Source organism: Macaca mulatta, chromosome 5 (genome assembly GCF_049350105.2).
Source record: "Macaca mulatta isolate MMU2019108-1 chromosome 5, T2T-MMU8v2.0, whole genome shotgun sequence".
Taxonomy (NCBI): Eukaryota; Metazoa; Chordata; class Mammalia; order Primates; family Cercopithecidae; genus Macaca; species Macaca mulatta.
In genome coordinates this window covers 148,408,269-148,422,932 of record NC_133410.1, presented here as the reverse complement: position 1 = coordinate 148,422,932, position 14,664 = coordinate 148,408,269, and the positions used below count along the sequence as shown (strand labels likewise).

Below are 14,664 nucleotides of genomic sequence, written 5' to 3'. Positions count from 1 at the left end.
TCAGATTTCATCCAAGTTACTATTAAAAGTTGCCAAGCAAGCTAAGCTGTGGCCTCAGGCAGATGGCTGAAACAATAATGCAGTAAGATTTGCTTTCCAATGCCTTAAGAATTTGCATTTGTGTACCTTGAGTCAGTTGGGCTAAGAGGGAAATAGCAGTTTGTTCTTCTTACTCTGATAGATACATGAAGATGGGCTCCACGGGTAAGGGAGGTTAGGACAAGCCACTGAATACAGTTGGGGGAAATGTCTGCAAGGCCATATTATTTTTTGTCTGATTTGCAAGACTTATGTCTTGTAGATTTGATCATAACCCTGAGAAATATTGGCAGACTAGTCTGTCAGGAAGTAATTCTACCCAAACTCACACAGGAACATTTTGAATACTGCTGAGAATCCAAAGTCAATAGGGTTGCCAGGATGAGCAAATAAAAATCTAGCTAAATCCAGGACACCCAGTTAAACTGGAATTTGCTCAACAAAAAAATGTAAGTATAATTATGTCCCATTCACTATTTGGAACATACATAAACTAAAAAATTATTTGTTGTTTATCTGAAATTCAGACTTAGCTGGGAATCCTGTATCATAACTGGCAATCCTAAAAATGAAGATAAATGAATAAATAGTTTCTTGCACTACATAAATTACATCATTATGTCACTTGATTAGTACCCTTCACCAAGGATTTTTTTTTTAATTGTGGGAGTCTAATGACAGTTGAATCTCATTACTTCCAACCTCACTGTTTTAGAATTTTGATTATTTATGCAAAAGCTATGCTAAAGTGTACTTTATTCTCTTCATGAATTTAGGAAGCCTATTTGTCATTGATAGTACAAATAAAACTGAAAGAAAACTATTTATCTCCTTGGGAGACTACAAATAGTGTAATTACCTTTTAACCAGAAGCTATCGTTGTTTAGAATGTGCTTTTCATTTAATAATTATAGATCATTCTCAGTTATTCATTGAAATAAGTCAAGACTTTACCAGGCAGAGTCAGGTGCAGCCACTTAAGTCCTCATGGCCCTCTTTGCATCCCATCTGCTCCAGTTCACAGTGTGTCTTGCCAGTCTCTCCTATACCATTGTGTTTGTTTTGTTCCTTATCTCCTCTAGAGCCTCACACAATGCTTGCTACTGAGAAGGCACACTATAGATGTTGACTAGTTGTGGCTGGGAGGCCGAGGTAGGTGGATCCCTTGAGCCCAGGAGTTCAAGACCAGCCTATGTAACATGACAAAACTTCATCTCTACAAAAAATACAAAAATCAGCCAGGTGTGGTGGCGCATACCTGTGGTCCCAGCTACTTGGGAGGCTGAGGTGGGAAGATGACTTAAGCCCCAGGAGCTCAAGGCTGCAGTGAGCCTTGATCATGCCACTGCACTCCAGCCTGGGCGATAGAGCAAGATCCTGTCTCAAAAAAAAAAAAAAAAAATTTACTAGTTGAATTAATGAATAAATGCTACCTGCCTCTGTTAAAATAAACAAGCTGTCTTTGTTTCAAAATTTTCTTACATTTAAAATTTTAAAGATAATTTGAGTTGGTCTTTCCTTATTCCAAATTTTAGTACTTAAAGGGAATTTTGGGTAAAGTTAGTTTCATTTCATAGGGACTTTCAGAGGCTAAGAATGAAAACATGTTCTTGAACTTGCAAATGTGTATTACAAGGAGAGAGATGGAGAAGTACTGGTAAAGTCACCGTGAGCACCCCTGTGAGCTTTCTTCTTGTGTAGGACCATGGGTCTCAAACTATCAGGATATTAGCAGGGTGGAGCCTGCAGTCTTCCTTACTTGCCCCTGCTGGCCATGATTATGGATGTATGTATATGTATACACACACACATACACATGTACATACATAGATATACATACATACATAGATATACTTAAATAAATCCCCATATGTCTTCCAAGGAGATGGAAGTATTGTATCACTACCAATTATGGCTATCACTGATAAATAATACATTAGTGACTTGAAACAAATATGTAGACATTCACACACTTTAAGCCACGTTTTATCATTAGAGATTACTGTATACAAGCCATCTGAAAGACCCTTGAGAACTACCAGTGAATTCTGGAGCACTCTTGAGGGAAATTAGACATGAATGGTTTGTGTGTGGAACAGGTAACATCAGAATTTCTATTGCCTGGAAACATATTCAAGTGAACTTGTTCTTAGTTTCCATCAGTAGCTTTTTTCTTCTCTATTTTCTCCAGCAGAGTAAAAGGATTCCCAGGAACTGTGAGATTAGGTATTAAATCTCCATCTTTCTTCTCAGTCTTACCCATGTCCCTAAAGCATCTTTCCCTAGCAGTCGATGATAATTTAGGAGGCTGCACTGAATCCATGTCAGGGCTGACACAACTGGGCATGCAGTTCCTTGGATATGATCCTTTCTTCTAAGAGAGTCGAGTCATGGTCTGACTATTCCTTTTTGTTTTTCCTTTCCTCACAGCACCCTGGAGGGTTATTATGTGGATGATGCCTTGCAGGGCCAGGGAGTTTACACTTATGAAGATGGGGGAGTTCTCCAGGGCACGTATGTAGACGGAGAGCTGAACGGTCCAGCCCAGGAATACGACACAGATGGGAGACTGATCTTCAAGGGGCAGTATAAAGATAACATTCGGCATGGAGTGTGCTGGATATATTACCCAGTAAGCCGTGTGACTGTTCACTCTGCTGGAAAGTAACATATTGTGACTCTTCACAATGAAGAGTAGAATGTATTCTGTGTTAGAACTTGGGAGCTGTGAAACCTGAGAGTCACCATAGCTGACGCCAAGAGTTTATGAGGCATGGCCTCTCACTGTTACTCACTATTGGCTTAGATTGTTGGCCCTTGAATCCATTATTAATTATTTTTCAGCATTGTTTTGGAAAGGAGTAATTAATCATGATTAAAACAAATTGGGACAAATTGGTTTTATGGTATCACTAATAAAGGCAAAATACATTGCTTTTAATTCTTTTGGCACATAGAGGGAGATGGTGGAAAATTTTATTGTTGCTATTAGTTTTATTCCCTGTTTCTCATATGTAAAAACCAGTCCAGCCATTTTTAATTTGGGGGAGCTTACTGCACTGTTGTTACTTGATTTTATAATTCCACTAACTACTTTTTAGGGTGTTTTATGGTTTATATTGTTTAAATTAAGGTGATTAAAAATAACTCACCTTTGAGTATTTGATAGCATTTTATTATATTTCTGGAGTCTATTAAAGTAAAAAGATATGGCAGAACCCATGGTTGGAAATTAATGCTCAAATTTTTGTTTGCATTTCAAATGTCCCATCTGTTGTTAGTGAATTTCCAGAAAATGTTTCAGAAAATAGACCTTAGAAAACACTATTTTTATTTTATTTTATTTTTTATTTATTGAGACAGGGTCTTGCTCTGTTGCCCAGGCTGGAGTGCAGTGGCACAATCTTGGCTCACTACAACCTCCACCTCCCAGACTCAAGCCATCTTCCCACCTCAGCCTCCTGAGTAGCTGGGATTACAAGCATGTGCCACCACATCTGGCTAATATTTTTGTTTTTTTTTTTAAGGACAGGGTTTCTCCATATTGCCCAGGCTAGTCTCAAACTCCTGGGCTCAAGCAATCCACCTGCCTTGGCCTCCTGAAATGCTGAAATTATAGGCATGAGCCACCACACCTGGCCAGAAAATATTTTACTTAATATTTTATTTTGTTCGTAACTTAAGTCAAAATACTTTTTTTGTTTTGAGACAGAGTCTCACTCTGTTGCCCAGGCTGGAGTGCAGTGGTGCCATCTCGGCTTACTGCAACCTCCACCTCCTGGGTTCAAGCATTTCTCCTGCCTCAGCCTCCCAGGTAGCTGGGATTACAGGCACATGCCACCACGCCCAGCTAATTTTTTGTATTTTTAGTAAAGATGGGATTTCACCATGTTGGCCAGGCACTGGTCTCAAACTCCTGACCTCGGGTGATTTCCTTGCCTCGGCCTCCCAAAGTGCTAGGATTACAGGCGTGAGCCACCACGCCCAGCTGAAAATACGTTTTTTACTCTGAAACCTTATGACTAAAAAGTTCTAATACAAAGAAATGATTAGTTACATAGTTAAGAAAAGTAATCCCAGCTAAATCCACTTACACATTATTGTTCTTAAAAAATAAGTTATAATCTAGGAATAGGGCATAAGAAAATAATGTTGTAAAACATTTTCTAAGAATTGCTAAAGCATTTAAATATCCTCTTGGTAGGATCTGTGATAGATCAAAAGTTGTAACATGTACTGCTTAGGAGAAGAGAAGCAGAAAGATCAGAAGTGGTGGAGGTGCTGCCTAGTGTAGGAGGACTGAAACCTGGCCTCGTGAGTAGCCAGGGTATGCATCTTGCTGCCCAGTGCTGGGGCACTGCTGATGTGACAGTGCATCTTGAAGTCAGGAGAAGTGGAACTCTCTGCATAGAGATGAGGATAGGAAAGAGGCAAAGTGTTGGATTACCAGATTCTTCTACTACCTGTCATTTTACTTGTGACATTGTCAGTTAAAGTCCCCTGATGGGATCAAAGATGCGCCAAGATTGGTGAATGAATTGGGCTCGCTCAGTGTGGTTGCATTTTGAAAACCAAATATATAGCTACATTTTAACCTTTAGCCTTAATTATCTTATTAAATCTCAAAGACTCTGCCGTAGGAAGGAGCATTGGTGAGCAAAAAAGCAGCCTTTGTCCTCTTAACCCCCACCCAGTAGAGAAATGGGTGTCAGTAAGTGTCAGACCCTGGCTGCTCACCAGTCAAATGAACGATTTCTCCCCCGATGAGGAGGAGCCAGTGAGCAGAGGAGAAAAGCAGCCTTTTCTTCCCCCACACTCCCTGATACCTGATACAGCAGAGGAGGAAATTTTTTTAACAGGCCAAAGTAGGAACAAGGGGAGGAAAATGTGATGATTTTCTCTACAGTCCGTATTTGTCAGCTCACTCTAAGAACAGTGTATTTCTTTCAAAACTGTACCTTGAAAAAGTTTTTCATATGAGGTGTTTAATTAAAAATGTATAACTCCTTTTGGAAATGAAAGAAGAATTTCTACTGTATCATTCTGGACAAATAAATTCACTCCCTCTGAAACCAGAAATTTAAACATTTAAGGGGCCGGGTGCGGTGGCTCACGCCTGTAATCCCAGCACTTTGGGAGACCGAGGCGGGCGGATCCCGAGGTCAGGAGATCGAGACCATCCTGGCTAACATGGTGAAACCCCGTCTCTACTAAAAATACAAAAAAATTAGCCGGACGTGGTGGCGGGCTCCTGTAGTCCCAGCTACTCGGGAGGCTGAGGCAGGAGAATGGCGTGAACCCAGGAGGCGGAGCTTGCAGTGAGCCAAGATTGTGCCACGGCACTCCAGCCTGGGCGACAGAGCGAGACTCCGTCTCAAAATAAATAAATAAATAAATAAATAAAATAAAATAAAATCAAACACATTTAAGGGGAAAGGTGTGAGACCCTGGAAAGACAGACTTCTGTTTTAAATAAATAGTAATGGTGGCTTATGTTAGGCATAGAGTATAAGAAGCACAAATGCTCTTATACCCTTCCATTCAATAATCATCACTAAAAGCCTGAAGGCAGACATTGCAGAAAGTATCATCTCCATGTATTCTCAATTATTAAGAATTAACTTGAAGAGAAGAAAGAGCAATGACTATCCCTAGTGCACTTTCTATCCATTAAAAATGCTTCTAAGTATTTTTCTTTCTGTGTAAGTGCCATGATTCATTTTTTAATTTACAGCTCTTTTCCTAGAAGGCAAAAAAAAAAAAAAAAAAGCAGCATTTGGGATCACTCAAAAGTCATCCTACATCACTGACTTTGAGTAGCTAGCTGTTCCTAGATCCTCAAGTTGGAGAAATTAACCATGCTTTTAAAAGATGTCATGGCATTACTATTGTTATATCAAACTCACAAAGGTCTTAAATTTTCAAAGTTATACCATGAGGACCTTCTGGATGGGAAAAAAAAAAAGGAAAGAAACATCTCTGGCATCCTAGCTTAAATTATTCATTACTTTTTGGTAACCCAGTTCAATTTAAAAGCGTTTATGAATCACCTACTGTGTCCCTACCACTTATCAAGATACAGAATTATATGATAGCCTCTGCCCTAAAGTACTCAATGACCCTTAGGCATGAAATAAATGAAAGAGTTAAGCACGAAGCTCAGTGGGCTCCTCTGCTGAAAGGAGGTGAGAGGGAGCAGGAAATCGAGTGGGAAGAAAGAATTGAGATGGGAGTGGGATTTAGTTGATCTTTTTTCACTTTTCCTTCTAATTCCAGAAAAGGTGATGGTATAGGAGTCTCAGAAAGGCAGTATCCAGACATCCTTTTGTTTGTCGCTGAAAACGAGCAGACAGCTCTCTTTACTCATGTACACTAAATTAATTCTTAAGTACATTTGAACTGAAGATTTTCCTAACACACTAGAAATCCAAAATTTAACATCGAGAAGGGAGATCATATGAATAGTGGGTAGGAGTGTCTTGCTAAAGATCATCATCATATTTGATTTTGGCCAAAAATAACACTTAGTTACATTTCCTTTAAATGTTGGTAATTGATGTTACAAATATCAAAGAAACATTATTTGTTTCTTAGATAGCAAACCAAGATAGAGTATCAGTAACTTGTCCCGGATTACAAACTGCAACAGAGTCTACCACTCTCTAAATCAGGCATACATGCCCCATATGCACATGACTTTCTAGCAGTTTATTTGTATGGAGCTAGATGAGGAGCTATGCATCATGTTTTTCTTACCCAGGTGAAAAGCTCAGGTTCCTAAACTGTTATTATCCCTACTGGTGCGATATTAATAATGGAAGTGCAGAAGAGGAATTTCTTGGAACTCATGTCCTAGACATACTATATATAATATGTTCTGGTTTTTGGTTTCTCCCATCAGGATGGAGGAAGCCTTGTAGGAGAAGTAAATGAAGATGGGGAGATGACTGGAGAGAAGATAGCCTATGTGTACCCTGATGAGAGGACCGCACTGTATGGGAAATTTATTGATGGAGAGATGATAGAAGGCAAACTGGCCACCCTTATGTCCACTGAAGAAGGGAGGCCTCACTTTGAGCTGATGCCTGGAAGTAAGTTGAATCTGCTTCAGATGGGTTGCTCCAATTCCAAAGCAGGTTGTTAGGGCTGATTTGAGAGAAGCTTCTTTTCTTTTCCTTTCTGTGTAGTTCTCTTTAATCATGTATTAGTCAGGTTTTATTGTATAACAGACACTGCACCTCCCTAGTGGCTTATAACAGCAACCACAGCTCTGCCGAGCAGCTGTACTCCAGCTGGCTGAGGCTGGGCTTAGGGGGCCAGGCCAGACTTGAGGCTTCTGGTCAGGTTTGAGTCAGCTCTCTGTCTTAATTCTGGGACCTAATCTGAAGGGACAATGGCAATGTGGGGCAAGATTTTCCCACAGTGGATCACAGAAGTGTCAGAGCATAAGCAGATACCTGTGATGCCTTTTGAAACCTCACCTTGGAACTGACATGGTGGCACTTTCACCCACTTTTCACTGATCAAAGCAAGTCACATGGCCAAGCCAGACATCGGTGAGACAGGGAAATTACACCATGCACATTAGTGGGAGATACCGAAAAGTCATGTGACAAAGGGCCTAGGTATATAATTCTCATATAGTGAGGGAATAAAGAAATGACAGCAGTAATTCAATTGATTTCAAACGGTTATCTCTCCAAAAAACTGCACTATGATAATAAAGAACCAAATCAAGTAGATCTCTAAACTGTAAAGTTGATTGAGCCTGAGCTGTGACTGGAAAATATAAATGCATATTGGCATCTCGAGCCTGACATCTTGCATGGAGCACGTGTATGAGTGAACCCAATGGAATCCATATTTGAAAAAAGTATTATTTTCCTTTTAGAAGTACACATGTCACACTAAACATTTTTTCTGAGCATAAAATTACTAAGTGTAGAAAATCTGGGCCGGGCGCGGTGGCTCAAGCCTGTAATCCCAGCACTTTGGGAGGCGGAGACGGGCGGATCACGAGGTCAGGAGATCGAGACCATCCTGGCTAACATGGTGAAACCCCGTGTCTACTAAAAAATACAAAAAACTAGCCAGGCGAGGTGGCGGGCGCCTGTAGTCCCAGCTACTCAGGAGGCTGAGGCAGGAGAATGGCGTAAACCTGGGAGGCGGAGCTTGCAGTGAGCTGAGATCCGGCCACTGCACCCCAGCCTGGGCCACAGAGCGAGACTCCGTCTCAAAAAAAAGAAAATCTGGAAAATATACAAAGAAAAATCAAGATTTTGCATTTTGAGTGGCACAGCTTAAGAAAGCTATTGAATTGGTCTGATTCCTTGAAAATAATATATGCATGTATTTCTGATCCAGGTTTGGTTATAGGGAGAAAAAAATAGAAAAGACAATAAATCTAGGCATTAATAGGCTTAAATAGTATTTAGTTATTTGGGATCTGAAGAAGAGTCTCCAAAGGAAGCTTGTCCAAAAGTGAAAAATTTAGCATTTATATTTAGGTCCAATTTGGGTTGCTTTAAATGTCTTTTTTGTTTTTTTAAGTTAAAAATGGAGACAGTCTAAATGCAATGTGGGATTCTGGATTGGATCCTGGAAGAGAAAAAGGACGTTAGTGGAAAAACTGGTGAAATCTAAATAAAGTCTAGAGTTTAGTACATAGTAATGTATCTGTGTTGGTTTCTTAATTTTGACAAATGTACCATGCACTGTAAGAAGTTAACATTAGGAGGAACAGTGAGGATGCTCTGTGCTTTCTTTGCAACTTTTCTATATACAGTCATGGGCCCATAATAACTGTGGTACCATAAGATTATGCCATATTTTTGTTTTTATTTTCATTTTATTTTTTAAGGGACAGGATTTCACTCTGTTGCCCAGACTGGAGTGGACTGGTGTTATCATAGCCCACCGCAGCCTTGAGCTCCTGGGCTCAAGCGATTCTCCTGCCTCAGCCTCCCCAGTAGCGAAGACTACAGGCATGCACTACAACACCCAGCTAAATATTTTTAATTTTTTTGTAGAAACAGGGTATTGCTGTATTGCTCAGGCTGGTCTCAAAATCCTGGCCTCAAGCGATCTTCCTGCCTCAGACTCTCATAGTGCTGGGATTACAGGCATAAACTACTGTACTCAGCTAAGATTATACCATATTTTTACTGCATCTTTTCTATATATAGATATGTTTAGATACACAAATCCTTCCCATTAGGTTACTGTTGTCTACAGTATTCCCTATAGTAACACGCTGTACAGGTTTGGAGCCTAGGAGCAATAGGCTGTACCATTTATTAATACCTTAGGTTTGTAGTTGGCTATACCATCTAGGTTTGTATGAGTACACTCTCTGATGTTTGCATAATGACCAACTCGCCTCACGACACATTTCTCAGAACGTATCCCCTTCATTAAGTGATGCATGTCATGTATTTGAAATTACTCCAAAATGAAAAGTTTATTTAAAAAAAAAAGGAGGTAGTAATCTTTGAACTACAAACTCTGATATATATGCCCTTGATCTATGTTCTAAAAGGAGACACTGTTATAATATTTAGAAATGAGGAGACTTGAAACAAGGGAGGATCCCAATTGGTGATGCCAATTTTAAAACTTCAGAAGTAGCAGCATTTTTAGTGGCAGGTGCCTGAATTTAAGAATCACCTAATCTGAGACCTAGCTCTAACATTTACTATATTATCCTTGGGCAAGTTATTTATTTTTTCAGAACCTGTTTCCTCATTACCAAATGTGGATATTAGCACCTACCATAAAACACTGTAATGAAAGTTGTTGTTATTACATTCTTCTTGCTATAAATAAGAAACAGTAGGCTGGGCCTGGTGGCTCGCAGCTGTAATCCTAGCACTTTGGGAGGCTGAGCCGGATGGATCATTTGAGCCCAGAAGTTCAAGATCAGCCTGGGCAGCATGGTAAGATCCTGTCTCTACTAAAAAATATATATATATATATTAGCTGGGCATGGTGGCATGTGCCCGTAATCTCAGCTACTTGGAAGACAGTGGTGGGAGGATCACCTGAGCTCAGGAAGTCAAGGCTGGAGTGAGCCGAGTGCACTGCACTCCAGCCTGGGCGACAGGAGTGAGACCCTGTCTTAAAAAAAAAAAAAAAAAATGTTGAGAGTGAGAATTCTCAAGGGAATTATTATTCTTTTAGAATTTCTGGTTGCTTTAGCTGGGTGTGGTGGTGCATGCCTGTAGTCCCAGCTACTCAGGAGGCTGAGGCGCAAGAACCGCTTGAACCCAGGAAGTGGAGGTTGCAGTGAACCAAGATAGCACCCCTGCACTCCAGCCTGGGTGACACACAGAGATTCTGTCTCAAAAAAAAAAAAAAAAAAAAACACTTCTGGTTGCAAATAAACATTCACTTCAAATTAACTTAAGGCAAAAAAGACAGGGGGAATTTAACAGCAAGATTCTTGCAGACCTCAGGTATTTTGAAATGTTAAATAGTTTGAGCCTCAAAAGGGCCAGGAACCATGGCTGCTCTGGCACTCTGAAGATCCCATGGACAGATCTTTAGTCTAATGTTCTGCCATGTTTGTGTTTCTCCTCTGCCCCTTTCAGTTATAATTATTGACCTGTTGACTAGCCAGCGGGTTAGGGGGTATAGGGTTATGTGACTGTAGGGTCCAATGGTTGGGGAAGGAGAGAAATTAATGCAAATATCTCACGTAAAACACTCCTTGGCCTGTCGCCTCACCAGCTTCTCCCTTTCTCTGTGTGCTTTTGTCACCACAAACTACTTCTAGTTCTCTACGTACTTTCTGTGGAGTTTCTCACCTATGCCACTGGCTGGAATTCTTCTTACCTGGTCAGCCCTCCTCCACATAGTAACTGCTTTCCTCGGCTAATTCCTGCTCCATCTTTTAAGCTTAACTCACCTTTTATAATGAATGTTTGTCAATTGAATAAATGAATTCTAGTCAAATGGCATAACATTCTGTAGAGGAAAGGAGGGAAAGTAAAGGATGTGCCTGCAGCCTGTGCATGTCTAAGGGAGCAGAAGAAGGGACAGCAGGCATTGGAAGAGATAGTATGCACTCCCTGAAAGCAGCAACAGAGGTTAATCCTTTTTGTATCTACGTAGTCCCTAGTGTTGTACATGTAGTTGGCACTCAGTACATTTGTCATAAAAGTTTTAGTCTAAGGAGCTAGATGAAAGTTCATAGGAGAATTTCCACTCAATAGAACATATATTCCACGCACAATTCTGGCTCTTTTTAAAAAGTGGCGGCTGGGCACAGCAGCTCACGCCTATAATACCCGCACTTTGGGAGGCTGAGCCAGGTGGATCACTAGAGATCAGGAGTTCCAGACCAGCCTGGCCAACAAGGTGAACCCCGTCTCTACTGAAAATACAAAAATTAGCCAGCCAAGCATGGTGACAGGCACCTGTAATCCCAGCTGCTTGGGAGCCTGAGGCAGGAGAATTGCTTGAACCCAGGAGGCGGAGGTTGCAGTGAGCTGAGATCACACCATTGCCCTCCAGCCTGAGTGACAGAGTAAGACTGTCTGAAAAGAAAATAAAAGTGGGGGAGGGTGGTTTAAATTCTTTTCATGGATTGCTTGGTGGTCTGTTACCACTTTGCTCTCAGATCCAATCCATTCGTCATTCTTTCACTGCCTGCTATTATTGCAAGAGGCTGCTGCCCCTTGTGGCCTGCGTTTTTCAGGCTCCTGTGTGTTTGACTTCTGTCTGAGTTTGGCCAAAGGGAGGCCGCTGGCTGGCTGGGGACAAAGCAGGAGAAGGCAGCAGGCAGAAGCCCTCTCTGTGTCAACCAGCATCTCCAGCAGTGGCCCCGTCACCTCCTGATTCCATCTCCCTTGAGTAAGGCCCAGGCTAGTTCCAACTACCCAGCTCCAGAGCTCCAGGAGCACCACTGTGTGCTCTGTCCCTCCCGCCTGCAGCGGCAGCTTCCTGCTCTTGCCAGTGTCTGGGCTCTTCACGGCTCCATCTGTCTTGTCAGCATTCCATCCCCTCTATGACCAATTCCCTGAACTGAATTCTCTCGGGCGAGGTGGCGGGCGCCTGTAGTCCCAGCTACTCGGGAGGCTGAGGCAGGAGAATGGCGTGAACCCGGGAGGCGGGGCTTGCAGTGAGCTGAGATCCGGCCACTGCACTCCAGCCTGGGCGACAGAGCAAGACTCCGTCTCAAAAAAAAAAAAAAAAAAAAGAAACACTCAAATGGTCTGTTTCTGTTGCAGACACTGACTGATTTGGATTGGTTTCTGACTTGTAGTTTGAGGTATTCCTTGGGGTTTTGGTGGTACAAAAAAAGCCACTCACAAACAAACAGAAAGAGGACCTAGTGACCATTGGTAACTACTGAAGAACTACTTAATGGGATTATGAGTTTTCCCTTAGTGTGTATAATCATTTGCTTTGCAGGAGTAAGCCCTCTGATTCTAAATCTTGTTTCTTTCCCTATCAACCTTCAGAGCATCTATCTTCAGTGCTCTCTGTGAAGATTCTCTTAGGCTAACCATTCACAGAGAGCCAGTGTTCATTCTCGGGCGGTTGTGTGCCTTGGTTTCTAGACTAAATTACTAACTGGCTTCTGAACCACCATAATAGAAAGGAGATTACTTTGTTAATGCTTTATCAAAAGCAGTGCTGTTCTCCTTAATTCTGGTGAGGCAGAACTTTATTCTTAGTGAAGGAGACAACTGCCAGGGTTCAGTTGTTGGATTCTGTAGACTGTATCTGTAATGAAGAAAACCACCAGAAAAATTTAAAACCATCATCCAATTTGATCTGAGCCAAGAGATCTCAGAATTTCATGACAAAGCGTTTTATTGATTCCCAAGCATCCTTTAAGTCATTTTAATAAGGAAAATTCAAGAGCGAATTGGGATGTTAAGAGATGCATCTGATGACTGTTCATGAAGTCCTGAAGATAAAAGTGAAGAGTAAATCTAAAATGTATCCACTTAAATTGAAGAACTTCATTCTAGTTGGTATAACTTGATCAAGACTTTTGGTTTTTTAACTCTCCATTGTCCCATGAATAGAGAGAAGTGTTATAAATGCTCTTCCCTAACTCTGCACCTGTACTGATATTTTTGTTTGCTTTTCAGATTCAGTGTACCACTTTGATAAGTCGACTTCATCTTGCATTTCTACCAATGCTCTTCTTCCAGATCCTTATGAATCAGAAAGGTAATGTCCTCCTTGTGGTTTTAATTGCACTGTTTATGTGAGGTTAAAGAAGCCTAGTGGTAGGAACTTATGCACCTCTGTGACTCTCTGCCCAGGCTAGGTTCCAGCTCAGACCAAGCTCCTCATTAAAGTGTCCTTTTCCTTTGCAAATCCTCAAATAAACATTTCTATATTCTGAGGAACAGTGTTTTTATTCTTATGTAGAATCTGACCCTGTAAGAGAGTTTCCCCACCCATAAATCACAGAACAGCTTGTGTGTCTGTCCTAAAGTATAACCTCCAGGTAGAAAGAGCAGTTGAGGCTGGGCATGGTGGCTTATGCCTGTAATCCCAGCAATTTGGGAGGCCAAGGCAGGCAGATCACTTGAGGTCATGTGTTCAAGATCATCCTGGCCAACATGGTGAAACCCCATCTCCACTAAAAATACAAAAATTAGCCAGGTGTTATGGCGTATGCCTGTAATCCCAGCTACTCAGGAGGCTGAGGCACAAGAATTGCTTCAACCTGGGAGGCAGAGGTTACGGTGAGCCGAGATCATGCCATTGCACTCCAGCCTAGGCAACAGAGCGAGACTCCATTAAAAAAAAAAAAAAGGCAGTTGAGCCAGGCAGCCAGCTATGTCCTGGCCGAGCATCCCGTTCTTACAGTCTGTGCTACCGTCACATGCTGGCCCTCTAGGGGAACATTTCATGCTCTTTAAAGCTCTAGCCTGTGCACACAGGATGCCTCCATTTCATCTTAGTCCAGCTGAGGTGTTCTGGAACACAAGACAGTTTCTTTCTTTCACTAAGAGAAGACAAGAGTGAAACAAAGAAAGTGTAAGAGAGAGGCATAAAAACATTCTAGCTTATAAATGACAAGTTTCTGGTTTGTAAGCCCACCCCCAGAGGGTCACGTCCTGTCGCACTTCATGTCTTATTTATGAGGATGGCTAAACTGTAGCTCTTGAGTCTTGGTGTGGCTTTCTCTGGTACCCTCTCTGGGATTGTTCTTATTCCTTAGCAACAGATCTGTTTATGAGTAAGCGTACTATCTGAAATTGGTTTTCTCTTTGCCTCACTTTTTGTAATCATGGCTTACCTCCCATTGAGTTTCTGTTCCCATCTGAGAAATAGGCCTCTTCCCCCATTCGACTGATAGGGCTGACCCCACAAGGTCACAATGACGAATGGACTCTTTTTTGACATGAGGCTCTGGCCCAGTTACAAAGGGAAGGGTTTAGCTTTTTTGTTAGCTCTGAAACACAAGACCGTAGCCATATGTGTTAGTCTTTTCTGTTATTATTGTTGTGATGAGGCTGCATAATGATGCCCTCAGAACTCTCAGTGGTTTACAGAACCAAACATTTTGTTTTACACTCATAGTTCTGTAGGTTGGCTGAGGTTCAGCCACTTTTGACTGGAATCAGCTAAGCTCAGCTGGCTTAGGCTGGACTCCAG

The 14,664-nt window shown here is 41.5% G+C and overlaps 1 protein-coding gene across 7 annotated transcripts in view; it reads left to right on the top strand.

The window, feature by feature from the left end:
• SETD7 (SET domain containing 7, histone lysine methyltransferase) overlaps positions 1-14,664 on the top strand; it is a 52,391-nt gene that overhangs the window by 21,109 nt on the left and 16,618 nt on the right. For all 7 annotated transcript variants that reach the window (XR_013417149.1, XR_013417150.1, XR_013417148.1 and 4 more), the window contains 3 exon segments: positions 2,470-2,671; positions 6,941-7,130; positions 13,143-13,224. Coding sequence is in view for 3 of the 7 variants with exons in the window: in NM_001257503.1 (NP_001244432.1) it covers positions 2,470-2,671; positions 6,941-7,130; positions 13,143-13,224 (474 nt within the window). In the remaining 4 variants the exon portion in view is untranslated.